This window comes from Garra rufa, chromosome 10 (assembly GCF_049309525.1).
Source record: "Garra rufa chromosome 10, GarRuf1.0, whole genome shotgun sequence".
Taxonomy (NCBI): domain Eukaryota; kingdom Metazoa; phylum Chordata; class Actinopteri; order Cypriniformes; family Cyprinidae; genus Garra; species Garra rufa.
In genome coordinates, this window is record NC_133370.1 from 30,090,059 (window position 1) to 30,103,804 (window position 13,746).

At 33.0% G+C, this 13,746-nt stretch overlaps 2 protein-coding genes across 2 annotated transcripts in view; both read right to left on the minus strand.

The window, feature by feature from the left end:
* myo7bb (myosin VIIBb) overlaps positions 1–6,277 on the minus strand; it is a 42,672-nt gene extending 36,395 nt beyond the window's left edge. The window contains exons 1-3 of the mRNA XM_073849772.1: positions 6,042–6,277; positions 5,837–5,938; positions 2,107–2,259 (exon numbers count right to left, since the gene is read on the minus strand). Of these exons, the coding sequence (XP_073705873.1) occupies positions 2,107–2,259; positions 5,837–5,938; positions 6,042–6,059 (273 nt within the window). The 5' untranslated portion in view covers positions 6,060–6,277. The remainder of the gene's footprint in view (positions 1–2,106; positions 2,260–5,836; positions 5,939–6,041) is intronic.
* A 4,303-nt stretch (positions 6,278–10,580) lies between these two features.
* sap130b (Sin3A-associated protein b) overlaps positions 10,581–13,746 on the minus strand; it is a 31,044-nt gene continuing 27,878 nt past the window's right edge. The window contains exon 21 of the mRNA XM_073848649.1: positions 10,581–11,923. Within this exon, the coding sequence (XP_073704750.1) occupies positions 11,765–11,923 (159 nt within the window). The 3' untranslated portion in view covers positions 10,581–11,764. The remainder of the gene's footprint in view (positions 11,924–13,746) is intronic.

Below are 13,746 nucleotides of genomic sequence, written 5' to 3' on the forward strand. Positions count from 1 at the left end.
AAAAAATTTTAATAAACATTTTAGATTCTGCAATATTGTTACTAATCAAACCAAGTAAATATATGAGACTGATCATGTGACTCTTTGGGCAAATGGTTAAATGTTTTTCTTTAGATCTCACACCACACTTTGGATCATTTCAAATCTTTCTAGAAAACATGATCATCATGTATTACACAAAGCTGTTCGTGTTGCTGTCATTAAGGCAAAAAAGCACTATCCACATTGTTTTTGAATGCGGAAGTAAGTTGTTGTTTTTTTGGAAATGTGTTAGACTTCGGGTTCCATAAGCCATTGTAGGGAAATAACAAGAAGAATAACGAAGTGCAGTAAACGGTAAAACTGTTTGCACTACAAAGCATTGTGTTCATAATTAAGATACTACATTAAAATAATATAGTAAGACACACTAATTTGCAATATCAAGCAGCAAAACGAGCTGTTTTGTACAGCTTAAAACAGCTATAAGCGGATAACACCGAAAGCCAGACACATTAAACTAAGAAATGGCCAAACCTGCTCACTCACGAAAAATAAGGTGGATAGTCTACTAAAACACTACGCAATTCATTCACCTATATTTCAATATTTCAATTAACCTTTTCACTCAAATTGTTGCAAATTGTGGCAATCTTCTGAAAAGCTGAATAAATGTGACCCTGGACCACAAAACCAGTCATAAGGTTAAATTTTACAAAACTGAGATGTATACATCATTTGAAAGCTCAATAAATAAGCTTTCTATTGATATATGGTTTGTTAGGATAGGACAATATTTGGTCGAGATACATCTATTTGAAAATCTGGAATCTGAGGGTGCAAAAAAATCAAAATACTGAGAAAATCACTTTTAAAGTTGTCCAAATTAAGTTAACAATGCATATTACTAATCAAAAATTACATTTTGATATATTCATAGGAGGAATTTTACAAAAAATCTTCATGCAACATGATCTTTACTTAATTTCCTAATGATTTTTGGCATAAAAGAAAAATCTATAATTTTGACCCATACAATGTATTTTTGGCTATTGCTACAAATAAACCTGTGCTACTTAAGACTGGTTTTGTGGTCCAGGGTCACATATACATTGAGATAATAAAAATACAAGTAGTTACTGTATGTAACCTCCTTCCAGACATGTCATTAATTATTAACTAAGTAGTCAAGAAGTAGTTATCATTTATTAGATTAAAATGGAGATAAACCTAAGGGCTGCTTTACAATCTCATCACTGTATTTATGCGTTGCCATGGTAACACTTTACAGGACGGTGTCATTTGTTAATTAAGTTAATGTATTAACACGAATGAACAATGAACAATACAATTATTACACTATTTATTAATCTTTGTTAATGTTAGTTAATATACAGTCGTTGATTGTTTGTTCATGTTCAGTGCATTAACTAATGGTAAAAAACACAACTTGGGATTTTAATAATGCATTAGTTAGAATGGCTGAACACAAATGTCCCATTAGGAAGGGAAATTAAGAATATCCTATGGCACAGCATTTTAAATGAATGCATAAAAGTATTTTTTTTTTTTTTTTTGAAGTGGTAGAATGGAAATTTGCTGTTTTTATGAATGTTCAACGCTATAGAGAGATGCTGGTCACATGACAATTGTCAACTTATCAGATGACTCAATGTATGAGACTGCTATCACCTGTGCTGAGTTTGCTGTGTTACTCTCTTAAACACATTACAGAGTTTTTAGATATTTTAGATGTAGCCATCTAATAATAATGGCTTTTTAATCTGAAAGAGAACCAAGCTCATGCTTAACTTTTCTTTTCCCTAGAGCAGAGAGCACAATGACCTTACAGTTTTCCTAGAGATGCACTCTTTACTCTACTTTATCTGAAAATCATGAGATCATGTTGAGTAAGTTTTAATTCAGGTATCAGTACTCAATAATTCATGTACCATTTTTGTAAAGTGTTACAGAGTAAGGGTAATGTTTAGTCTTCCAGTTAATATCATTATTAAAAACAACTCAAATACTAATTAGGAAAAGCATTATGTTTAATCTGATGACTACCGAGGATGACTACAAATCCACAAACCAATGCATTTTATATAGTAAGCTGAATAAACTCACATAAATCTTGCCATGTTTGTGGCGCACCAGCAGGTTTCTGAGTAATCCAGCTTCGCTGAGGTCCCCCAGTCGGATCATGTCATCCACACCCTCCACTGATGTGGGGTGCATAGGCTTAAGACTGTCCCTCTCCCCCTCTGGAATATAGTGCTCCTGAAAAAACCATTACAATACATGAGAATCATCTGACTACACAAGTGTAAATTCGTTAGAAACACTAGAATAACGAATGTGTTAGGATGTAATGTTCCATCACTGTAGATTCTTAGGAGAGAGCAGGGCTAGATGTCACATTTTTACTTTACAGTGAATTTTTGTAAAGTGTTTTCCATATAGACACTACCGTTTGAAAGTTAAGGATCAGTAAGATTGTTCAATTTTTTTTTAAAGAGGTCTCTTATGCTCATCCAGGCTGCATTTATTTCCAAAATACAGAAAAAACATTAATATTGTGAAATATTACTGCAATTTAAAATGATTAAAATAAAATGTTCTATTTTAATGTATTTTAAAATGTAATTTATTCCTGTGATGCAGAGCTGATTTTTTTAGCATCATTACTGCAGTCTTCAGTGTCACATGATCTTTTAGAACTCACACTAATATGCTGATTTATTATCAATGTTGGAAACAGTTTTATGCATCATATTTTTTGAAACCTGTGATAATTTTTTTTTCAGGATTTTTCAAATGAATAAAAAGTAAGGATGTCCCGATCCGATCACGTGATCGGAAATCGGGCCCGATCACATGGTTTCAGACTCGATCGGAATCGGACGGTTATCTCCCGATGAGGACTCGGTCCCGGGGCTATTGTATTTTCCAGTCGGGCTACCAAAATGTTTCACCGGCCTGCCCGACGGGCTATCGTAAAGTAGAGGGCTCCTGCAGGTCCTTAAACTCCTCAATTTAGTTGTATCAAATTTAAGGCCATAAAAAGTTTTAAATATGTTAAATAGTATAATAAATGTCTCAATTATAATTTAGGAGGTCTTACATTTGGGGACGGAAAGACGAGAATGGCGATAGGGCTGGATTAAACTTCAAAAGGCAATGATGTCATTGAATAAATATGCACGCTGCACGTTTCAAAGTCAAAACGCAGCACGGATGTCTTTAAATATATCTGAAGGGAAAGGTCTGTCCTCAGAAACGTGTCGTTGGCATTTTCATTTCACGTCTGATAAAACAGCGTTAATGCTGCTTTGTATACAGCCGTTACTATGGAAACCGTAGTATTTCAGCGCTCCTAAAGTGCCCCCTCATGACAGAGAATTAATTTTTATTTCCACATTTTTTTCAGCTGTTTATGGTCAAATGATTGCAATTATCGACCTATGTTTTTATGCAGCAAACACATAGAGTTGTAAATGTGAAGGAAGATAATGTGCCTTCTAAAATACTAAACAATTAAGACAGTAATATTTATGTTTTAAATAAATATTATAAATGATATACTCGATTTATAAATTGCTTTAAATTGATATTTAAAAATTCTGCAGATACACCAAATAGTGAAATAAAATTCCTTCCTTGATATTTGTTTATATTTGTGTATTGAAAACATTTTTGATTAAGTTTAGACTCCTATCTGATTTTCTATATTTAAAAAAAAAAAAGTCTTTTTTTTATTTGGGCTAGTTAAATTAATTTTCGGGCTACCAAAATCTGAAGAGTACCTACCGGAGATTTTGAAATTTTGCAAGCCCTGATATTCTCATTAATTTTTAACACATCTATAGTTATGCGGTGGCACAGAGTTAGACCTCTTGACTCCAAACAGAAACACAGCAAACACTGTGGCACTTTTATTTTTTTTATTTGTTTACATGCCTGCCGGGTATTTTAAGTTGAGGTGCTATTTGTTTTTAATATTAGACTTTTTTATATTTACTGTTGCACTAATGTCCAGAAGTGAAGAATTGATGTAATTTATTACTTGATTGTTCAAGCTACCTCACAGAAGTGCTCTGTTTGTTAACAGAGTTGTTGAATGTTAAAATAAGGTGAATTAAATAAAAAAAAGAATAAAGAAGATCCAGGATGTTCCTTATTTTTTATGTATTATAGAAGTATCGGATCGGGACTCGGTATTGGCAGATACTCGAAATCAAATGATTCGGACTCGGACTCGAGGGCAAAAAAACCTGATCAGGACATCCCTAATAAAAAGTTAGAAAAAGAACATAATTTATGCAAAATAGAAATCCTTTCTAACAATATAAGTCTTTACTTTTGTCTATTTATTAATTTATTAATTAAGTCTATCACTTTTGATCAATTTAGCACATCCTTGCTGGATAAAAGTATTATTTCTTTTTTAAAAAAGAAAGGGAAAATGTTCAACTGTAGTGTATATTGTTATTTTAAATAAATGCTGTCCTTTTTTAACTTTTCATTCATGAAAGAATCTGAAAAAGTATCATAGGTTCAAACAAAAATCAAAAACTGATTTAAATTTAGAAGGTTCTAAGACACTGAAGACTGGAGTAATGATGCTAAAAATTCAGCTTCGCATCACAGGTATAAATTATATTTTAAAGTCCATTTAAATAGAAAACTGGTATTTTAAATTGCAATAACAACTTTATTAAAAAACTACTTTTCTGTGTCAGTCTTCGATGTGCGTTAACGAAAGTATTGTGGTGCTGCTGACACAGGAGCCGGTGTTCTGACGCAGAATGTCCATCTTTCTTAGTTAATTGTCTGTATATTCTGGTTCAAATAAATAAGGCTGGGCAAAAAATTGCAAGTCATCCTTTCAGTCGAAATCTTCAGACATGTTTACGAAGACTGTTTAATGTACAAGATGCGTCTTCTTCTGCTTGTAAGAAAGTTAAAGACTGACGTGGAAGAGAATAAATTGTTGAATAAAGTCATCACTTTTGTTTTTTGCAAATTATTCTCATAGCTTCATAAAAGTACAGTTGAACCACTGATGTCACATGGACTATTTTATCGATGTCCTTACTGCTTTGAATGTGGTAGTTGCACTGCTGTGAATTCAGGGTCAGAAAGCTCTCAGATATCATCAAAAATTCTTAATTTGTGTTTCGAAGATGATCTAAGGTCTTACAGTTTTGGAACAACACAAGGGTGAGTATTTAATGACAGAATTTTCATTTGTGGGTGAACTATCCCTTTAAGGCCTTGGCAAAAAAGGGTGTTGCCACAATGGAAATTGCCAATAAATGCCCTATAGGTTTTTTCTGTTAAAAAAAAGAATATTGCATTATTTAAACATTCTGAACACACTGATAATGATTTGTTTATATTGCACATTTAGCATCACAAATAAATTAAACAATTAGTAAAAATCTAAAAATCCAGTCAAATCCAGAACAAACATCTCCACTACTCGACATTCCCCTTTTTACAATTGGCAGTGCGAAAAAACGTGTTCAACGTAGAATGAAAAAAATCAGCATAGATAAAATTAATTTAGAAAATGCTAAAACACAAGTAAAAGTTTACTTCATCTGGCACTTGGTTTTAGCCTTAGTTTTATATGCCCAACAACGAAATATATGATTAGTGAAAATTCAGTCTGAAGGACAGAAATCTCAAAAATAAAAATACAAGATGATTTTGAACTACTGTATGCAGCTAGAGAAAACACATTTTGAGTAACTGGATGTTAGACTCAAAACCTTACAAATAAAAGCCCTTGTGACAGTTAGTGCCGGTCTTTCCTATACTGTGTAAGTCATTGCCGAGTCATAGTTTTTACCTTCCCTTCATCATCAATGAGGCAACACTGTCCACTGCCTGAGGCCTTCACATATCCTCCAATAGGGACCCCAATACTGGAGTCAATCCAGAAGTGCTCCCCCTAGATTCACATTAACTTCATTTTAAAACCAACTCAAATATCACAATTTCACGTTCAACAAAAACAAATGACAAATAAACAAACGAATAAAATGAATACAGACCTTTTTTAAGATCACCATTTGGACGATCCTTTTTGTACCACAAGCATCTAATTGAAATTAAAACCCCCAAAAGACAATTAAATAAATACATAAGCCACTTGGAGATGTAACCATCACTGAAGCATGTTTAGCTGAAAACTGACTTATGAATGACTCTTTTTTCGCTAACTGTGGGCAACACACCCTTGCTACCTAATTCCAAGGTGAAATTAACAACATACGTGTCCAAACGTAGTTTTTCCACTTGCTTGTGTGACAGCAACAAGGAAGTGTCCCTGGTGTTCATCTCTTTATGGCTTAGACTTTGCTCCATCATGGGCTGATTAGCACCATTAACCACCGTGGGCTTTGAAGTGACGTCATTAGCAGTCCGACAGCTTGAATCTGTAGGTTTCCAAAGAGCTGAATTGCAAACAAACTCAGAAACAAATCATGAGATAAACAGGGACTTCAAAATCAAGAGTGTCTTAGTGGCTTGAGACATGAGAAATCTGAAATTCTGTGCATCTTATCAAAAAAAAAAACCATACAAAATAATCCCCTATCCATTAAGTACACATGACATTTGCCTTTTGGACTTTTCACGCAAGAAGAAGATGGTACCAGAGGACACCTTTATTATTTGAGTCAGAGCGGCTGTTAAGCAGTAAAACTGTGAGATTCTAGAAGATACATTCATTCACATAGTCTCGGTGTACAGATACTGGAAATGCTTGGGCGTCACACAAGCAGTGCTTTTCAGAAATGACGAAGATACTGCACGCAGTGATAATGACAACATATAGAGGCAGCCAATAGGTTTCAAAGGTTTTAAGGTCAATACCACTGCATCATTATTTTATTTTACACTACTGCAGCTCCTACTTAGATAAGCATAATTAATGATTATGTTTAAGGAATAAGGACGTGAAGCGTTGTGCTGTGTTATGAATTTCAATGGAGATAAGGCTGAAACCAAACCAACTGGTTGACTCTACCAAACAATAAATTACTCAAGACAGGTGGGAACAATTATTGAAGCTCTCAGAAACTCCAAACATTAGTCACACCCTATAAACTGATAACTTTTACTTATCTAAACACATTCTATTCCAGCCCTAAGACAAGCAGACAAGGATCTTGATTTAGACAGTGGCTTCATTATGCAAATAAAACATGTCTGTATTTGTCTGAAAGGGGAAAACACAATAAACAGCATTCATTTTCAGTTTTTCCGAAAAAACGCTAAACCTAAAGACCAGCTTTCTTAAATGAATTAAATAACGTGTATTTAAACTACATGAACTATCTTTGAAAAAATTGGGGTCAGTAAGTTGTAGTAATGGCTGCTGAAAAATCAGCTTTGTCATCGCATGAGTAAATAGCATTTTAACATATTCAAATAGAGCTATTTTAAAGTTAAAGTTATTTTAAATCGCAATAATATTTTACAGTTTTGAGAAAATAAAATTGACTTCCCTTAACGTTTTGGGCATTCAGTAAATCATAAACTAAACAAAATGATCTCCAAAGTAACCTCATGAAACTTTATAGCTCATGCCAGCTGATATCATTAAAAGTTTAAAATGTTTCTAAAAGTCTCTTATTCATTTTTTTTAATCAAAAATACAGCAAAAACAGTAATATCATGAAATATTCGTACAATTTTAAATAACTGTTCTCTAATTTATAGGGCTGGGACTCGACACAAATTTCTCAATTTGATTCCGATTTCAGTTCGATTTAATTTCAATCATTTTGCACAGTGCATGGCAAATTTTTTTCAAGGAAAAAAAATCCCTCAACTAATACTGTAAAATATAGCCACAAGACAACCAGACATTAGTTTGGACAATGGCTTCATTATGCACAAAAGATATGTCTATAAGGTCAGAAAAGTGAAAACACAATAAACAGCACTTATTTTCAGTTTTTCAAAAAAAAAAAAATAATAAAATAAAATAAAATACTAAACCTAAAAACCCACTTGTTTAATTTACAGAATTAAAAAGCATGTATTTAAACTACATAGATTATCTTTAAAAAGTTTGAGGTCACTAAGTTTAGCAAATTAGACTGGAGTATTGGCTGCTGAAAATGCAGCTTTGCCATCACAGGAATAAATTACATTTTAACATATTAAATTAAAAAGCTATTTTAAATTACAATTTTGTAAGATAAAATTGACTTCCCTTAATGTTTTGGCCATTCAGTAAATCATAAACTAAACAAAATGATTTCCAAAGTAACCTCATGAAAGATTAATTGCTTTATTGCTCATTTAATAACAGTTTTTAGGTTAAAAGGCTGGGTATTGGCACAGATTTCATGATTCGATTCGATTCTGATTTCGATTGTTGATTATTTTGCCCAGTACATGGCAAATTTTCTCAAGGAAAAAAATTCTCTCAACTAATGCTGTAAAATATACATAAGATTCAGCTGGTACACATAATATTAGGGGTTAAAATGAATTAATTTGTATATAAATACTTGAATTACGCTCAGTTAAGTTTTATAATAAAGAAGTTACAAGTATATAATTATAGTTCTACTGCAATTCGGTTTTTGAAATGTAAACATTTAAATTGTGGCTGTCATACAAACGTGACTGATATATTCAAACATAAAGTAGTCTAAATATTGAGGAATTGGGTAAAAATTATAATGAATATGTTACATGGAGCATATAGGCTAATGAGCGAAATGCTCTCCTCTATGAGTTTATGGTCACCAAATAGCCTATATATTGGTAAATGTGCCTTTATGTGACATATTGTTTGCAAACTGTTACATTGACATCTTTCCGCGGTTGAAACACTGATTGAGCGATTACACGAGAGAAGATACAGTTTTACTCTTTCTTTTAACTTACCTTAGAATGTTTATCCATGTTTATTTCGTCCTGAAACTGGTATTAAAGCAGAGGAGATGATCAGTTCAAGTTCGCTTCGCCACTGCGATCTGTCACTCCACTTAAACAGCGCCAAAACGGTAACGTATTGCTATATTTCTTGAGTTTTGTAGTAAATTTGGCAGAATGTGCAATTTGAGACCTTGTTTCATATTAAAAGTAACAAAGAACAAAGCTTATTGACATCGAATAAGAGGTGCTTCATTAAATAAAAACAGGCTAGATTAATCGAGTCTTGGGCTTTAAAAATCGATATCCTTAGGTAAAAATGAGAATCGATTCAACTTGAGAAGTCCATATTTTATACCCAACTCTACCATGTTATGTATATAAACAAGTAGACTCGATGTAAAAAGATTGAATTTTTTTTTATCAAGGTTGAATATTTTTTTACCACATATATTTTAACTCTTCTTTTGATTAATTTAATGTGTCTTTGTTGAATAAAACTATTATTATTCGTGCTGTCAAATAAATTAATCGTGATTAATCACACACATTTACATATGTGCATACGCTGTGTATATTTCTATGTATATATAAAACATACACATGAAATATTTACACATATGTATATATTTATATATTATTTATATTATATATAAATATATTACATGTATTTCTTAAATATATAAATGTAGGTGTACACCACACACACACATACAGCTGAGGTCAAAAGTTAACATACCTTGCAAAATGGGAATTATTTTTTTCCAAAAAGTTAGTATCGACCTGAATAAAATATTTCACATAAAAGACATTTACATAGTCTACAAGAGAAAATAATAGTTGAATTTATAAAAAATTACCCCATTCAAAAGTTTACATACACTTGATTCTTAATACTGTGTTGTTTTTGTTTGTTTGAACCCTGTCCAACAATGACTGTATGATTTTGAGATCCATCTTTTCACACTGAGGACAACTGAGGGACTCATATTACAGAAGGTTCGAATGCTCTCTGATGCTTCAGAAGACGATGCATTAAGAGCCAGGTGTGTAACCTTTTCAACAGAATGACGTGTATATTTTTCTTATTTTGCCTAAATACCTTTTTTTTTTCCATTTAGTGCTGCCCTTCAGAAACTACAGAAGATACTTCTATGTTTCCCAGAAGATAAAATAAGTTGCATTTACCCTGATTTTCAAATTCAAATGGCACTTAATGCATCGTGTTTCCTTCTGAAGCATCAGTGAGCATTTAAACCCTGTGTAATATTTGCATATGAGTCCCTTAGGTGCTTCCAGTCATAGTTGGAAAAGGTTTAAACACATAAAAAAGCTGAAAAACCAAAGAATTTATGGGACCTGAAGGATTTTTCTGAAGAACAGCAGGCAGTTTAACTGTTCAGGACCAACAAGGGACTCATGAACAACTATAACCAAACAAACAAACAAACAAAAACAGCTGTGGATCATTCAGGTAAAAACACAGTATTAAGAATCAAGTGTATGTTAACTTTTGGACAGAGTCATTTTTTTATAAATTCAGCTATAATTTTCTCTTGTCGACTATATGTGAAATACTTTTGTGAAATATCTTATTCAGGGCAGTATCAGTGTTTGAATAAAATAAAATTATACTATATATGCATAATTGAATATGTAACTTGTTTTATATATAAAAACAAACAAACAGTCAGAGATTCATGTACAAAGTGTTTTTACTTCAGCAGCAGAGTGCAACATGAAATGTCATTTCAAAATGAAACTGAGTGATCAAACAGAATACATTGCTTTATCTTAGCCACAAATGACACTGCTTCAAGCAACTTACCTGGAAAAATAAACATTATATTGTTCATTTCCAAAGAAAAAAAAAAAAAATGAAAGAGGGCTTATTTTTTATATATACTTAGGTTTAACTTAGATACACAACTGTGTGCTTATGCACAATCAAATCTCTTCTCTAAATTCTGATTGACCTGTCATATCTGAACATGATTCTCAGCACCTTTAATGCTTGAAGGAAAACCTCTGTTTAAAGAGCCAATCCAGACATAGCTGGAGCAGCGCTTGCAAGACTGATGATACATAAACATTCCTCACAAATCTACAGGCAGTGATGTGAGAAAGTAAAATGATGCAGACATTCAGACTCTGTTAAACCTTCACAGAAGAACTGATTCCATCAAACCAAACCCATGTCATGTGAGGCACACGGAAAGGCACAATACTCCATTTCACCAAAGCACCTTTAACATTTCCCACAATAAACATGTGGTAAAATACTTCAGTCTTTTTTCAACCAGGACAGAGAGGATGGTGTTGTTATGGCTTCTCAATTCTTATTGTTTCGAATGCTACAATACAAAATGGAAACCTTTCCGTATGAAGAACGGCCATTACGTAATACTGCCATTTGGTGTTTGATACAGTGCAGACTGATAATACCAGGTCATCATTCAAGGCACCCAAATGAAAAAGTGGTGAATATAATCTATAGACTTGAAGATGTACAGCATTGCTTTTACTGAGATCTGTGGTTCATCCATGGATGATTATGAATAACTTGGAATAAAATGGAATCTTCAAAATCCAACAACTACTCTCAAGTAACCTCTTTGGGACTTAAGACATCTTGATTGAAATGAAACACTTAGACGATCACATTTCAGTGAAGATACAGTTAAAGTTGCATGTTGTGGTTAATTTAACTTTGTTGTTCCCTACAGCTTCTGAGAAAGGAAGGGCTTGCCAGATGAAGACATCAGGACTGTCTTCTGGTAGAGATAGAGTGAGGCAGGGCAGTGTGCCTGCATGCTAGGGGTCATGGTGCAGGAGGGTCCGTGGTCGTGCTGAACTCTGTCCCATATCTGGTCAGTGTCTCTCACGCTCTGTCCTTACGCTTCAGCTTATTGAGCTTCTTTGTGCTGCTGTTCTTGTTGAGCAGCTTCATGACACGCTCCTTGTGATCCAGGACCTTCAGCATGGAGTCACGGGCTTCTGTGATCTGGTCCATCACCAGCTTGCAGCGCTGCATGTTGCCCTATGCAGTGAAATTTGTGATTAACATCAATTGTGTAAGTACCATTTACATGTTTTTTTTTAATAAAATATATTTTTTTTATTCAGCAGGAACACAATAAATCGATCAAGTGATAGTTAAACATTTAGAATGTTACAGAAGATTCCTTTTTTTAATAGAAATTAAGTTTTAATCTTTCTATTCAGCAAAGAATCTGCAAAATGTTAATTATTTTACCAAAATAAGAGGGATCATACAAAGAGCATGTTTCACATAAGATATTTCACATAAAAGATGTTTACATTTAGTCCACAAGAGAAGATAATTGTTCAATTTATAAAAATTACCCCGTTCAGAAGTTTTCTTTTGTTTAGTGATATCTGTTCATCAGTCTCTTGTTTGCCCTTAACAGTTAAACTGCCTGCTGTTCTTCAGAAAAATCCTTCATGTCCCATAAATTGTTTGGTTTTTCAGCATTTTTGTCTGTTTGAACCATTTCCAATAATGACTGTATGATTTTGAGATCCATCTTTTCACACTGAGGACAAATGAGAGACTCATATGCAACTATTACAGAAGGTTTAAACACTAAACGTAACTTTTGAATTTATATTTTTTATTTATTTTGCCTAAATCTCTCTCTTTTTTTTTTTATTTTGTACTGCCCTTCAGAAGCTACAGAAGACACATACGTTTCCCAGAAGACAAAATAAGTTAAATTTATCTTCAAATTCAAGAAATTTTCACCCCTGGCTTTTTCCTTCTGGAGCATAAGTAAGTGGTTGAACCTTCTGTAATAGTTGCATACGAGTCCCTCAGTTGTCCTCAGTGTGAAAAGATGGATCTCAAAATCATACAGTCATTGTTGGAAAGGGTTCAAACACACAAAAATGCTCAAAAACCAAAGAATTTGTGGGACCTGAAGGATTTTTTGTAGAACGGCGGACAGTTTAACTGTTCAGGATAAACAAGGGACCTGTGAATAACTATCACTAAACAAAAAAACAAAAACAAAAAAAACACAGCTGGTAACAACATAGTATTAAAAATCAAACGTGTGTAAACTTTTGAACGGGGTCATTTTAATAAATTCAACTATTATTTTCTCTTGTGGACTATATTCAAGCAGCTTTTAAGTGAAATATCTTATTCAGGTCAGTACTAGATAAAAAAAAAAGGTAAAATAATTCAAATTTAGCAGATTCTGCAAGGTGTATGTAAACGTTTGAGCTCAACTGTATATTTGTAGTAAGGATGAAAGGATAATAAAAATGATTACCAATAAATGGCTGATATTAAAAGTATTGTCTAAATAAATATAAAAAATAAAACAAAAAGTACATTTTCAACATCACAACATTATAATGTACAGTATGAAAAATAGATATTTATTTTGAGATCTGTTAAAGATTACACTTAACAGCGTTATTACATGAAATCATTATTATTAAATAATTGAATTAAAGGGACAGTTCACCCATTTACCCTCAAACCATCCTAGGTAAGCATAACCTCTACTCAGAATATGCTAGTCTTGTGAGAAGCAAGTTTTGTTTACAGCAAAGGAAAACCAGTCTCCTCTTGGCTTATATTGAAATCCTCCGACATTTTCTTTACAAATCCAAATTTCGTACTTCTAATTTGTTACTGGTGTTTTGTTTGCCCTCTCCTCTGTGCTTCCGCATTTGTCACTTTTCACCTGAGCTTACGCTATACCTAAATCCAACGTCATCCGCTGGAACTTCACTTGAAAATGCACGTAGGACAGTTAGTGGAAGCTAGAGATTACGGTTTATAAAGTTTTAAATATGAATCATTTTCTCACATAAATGCATTCATTTTAA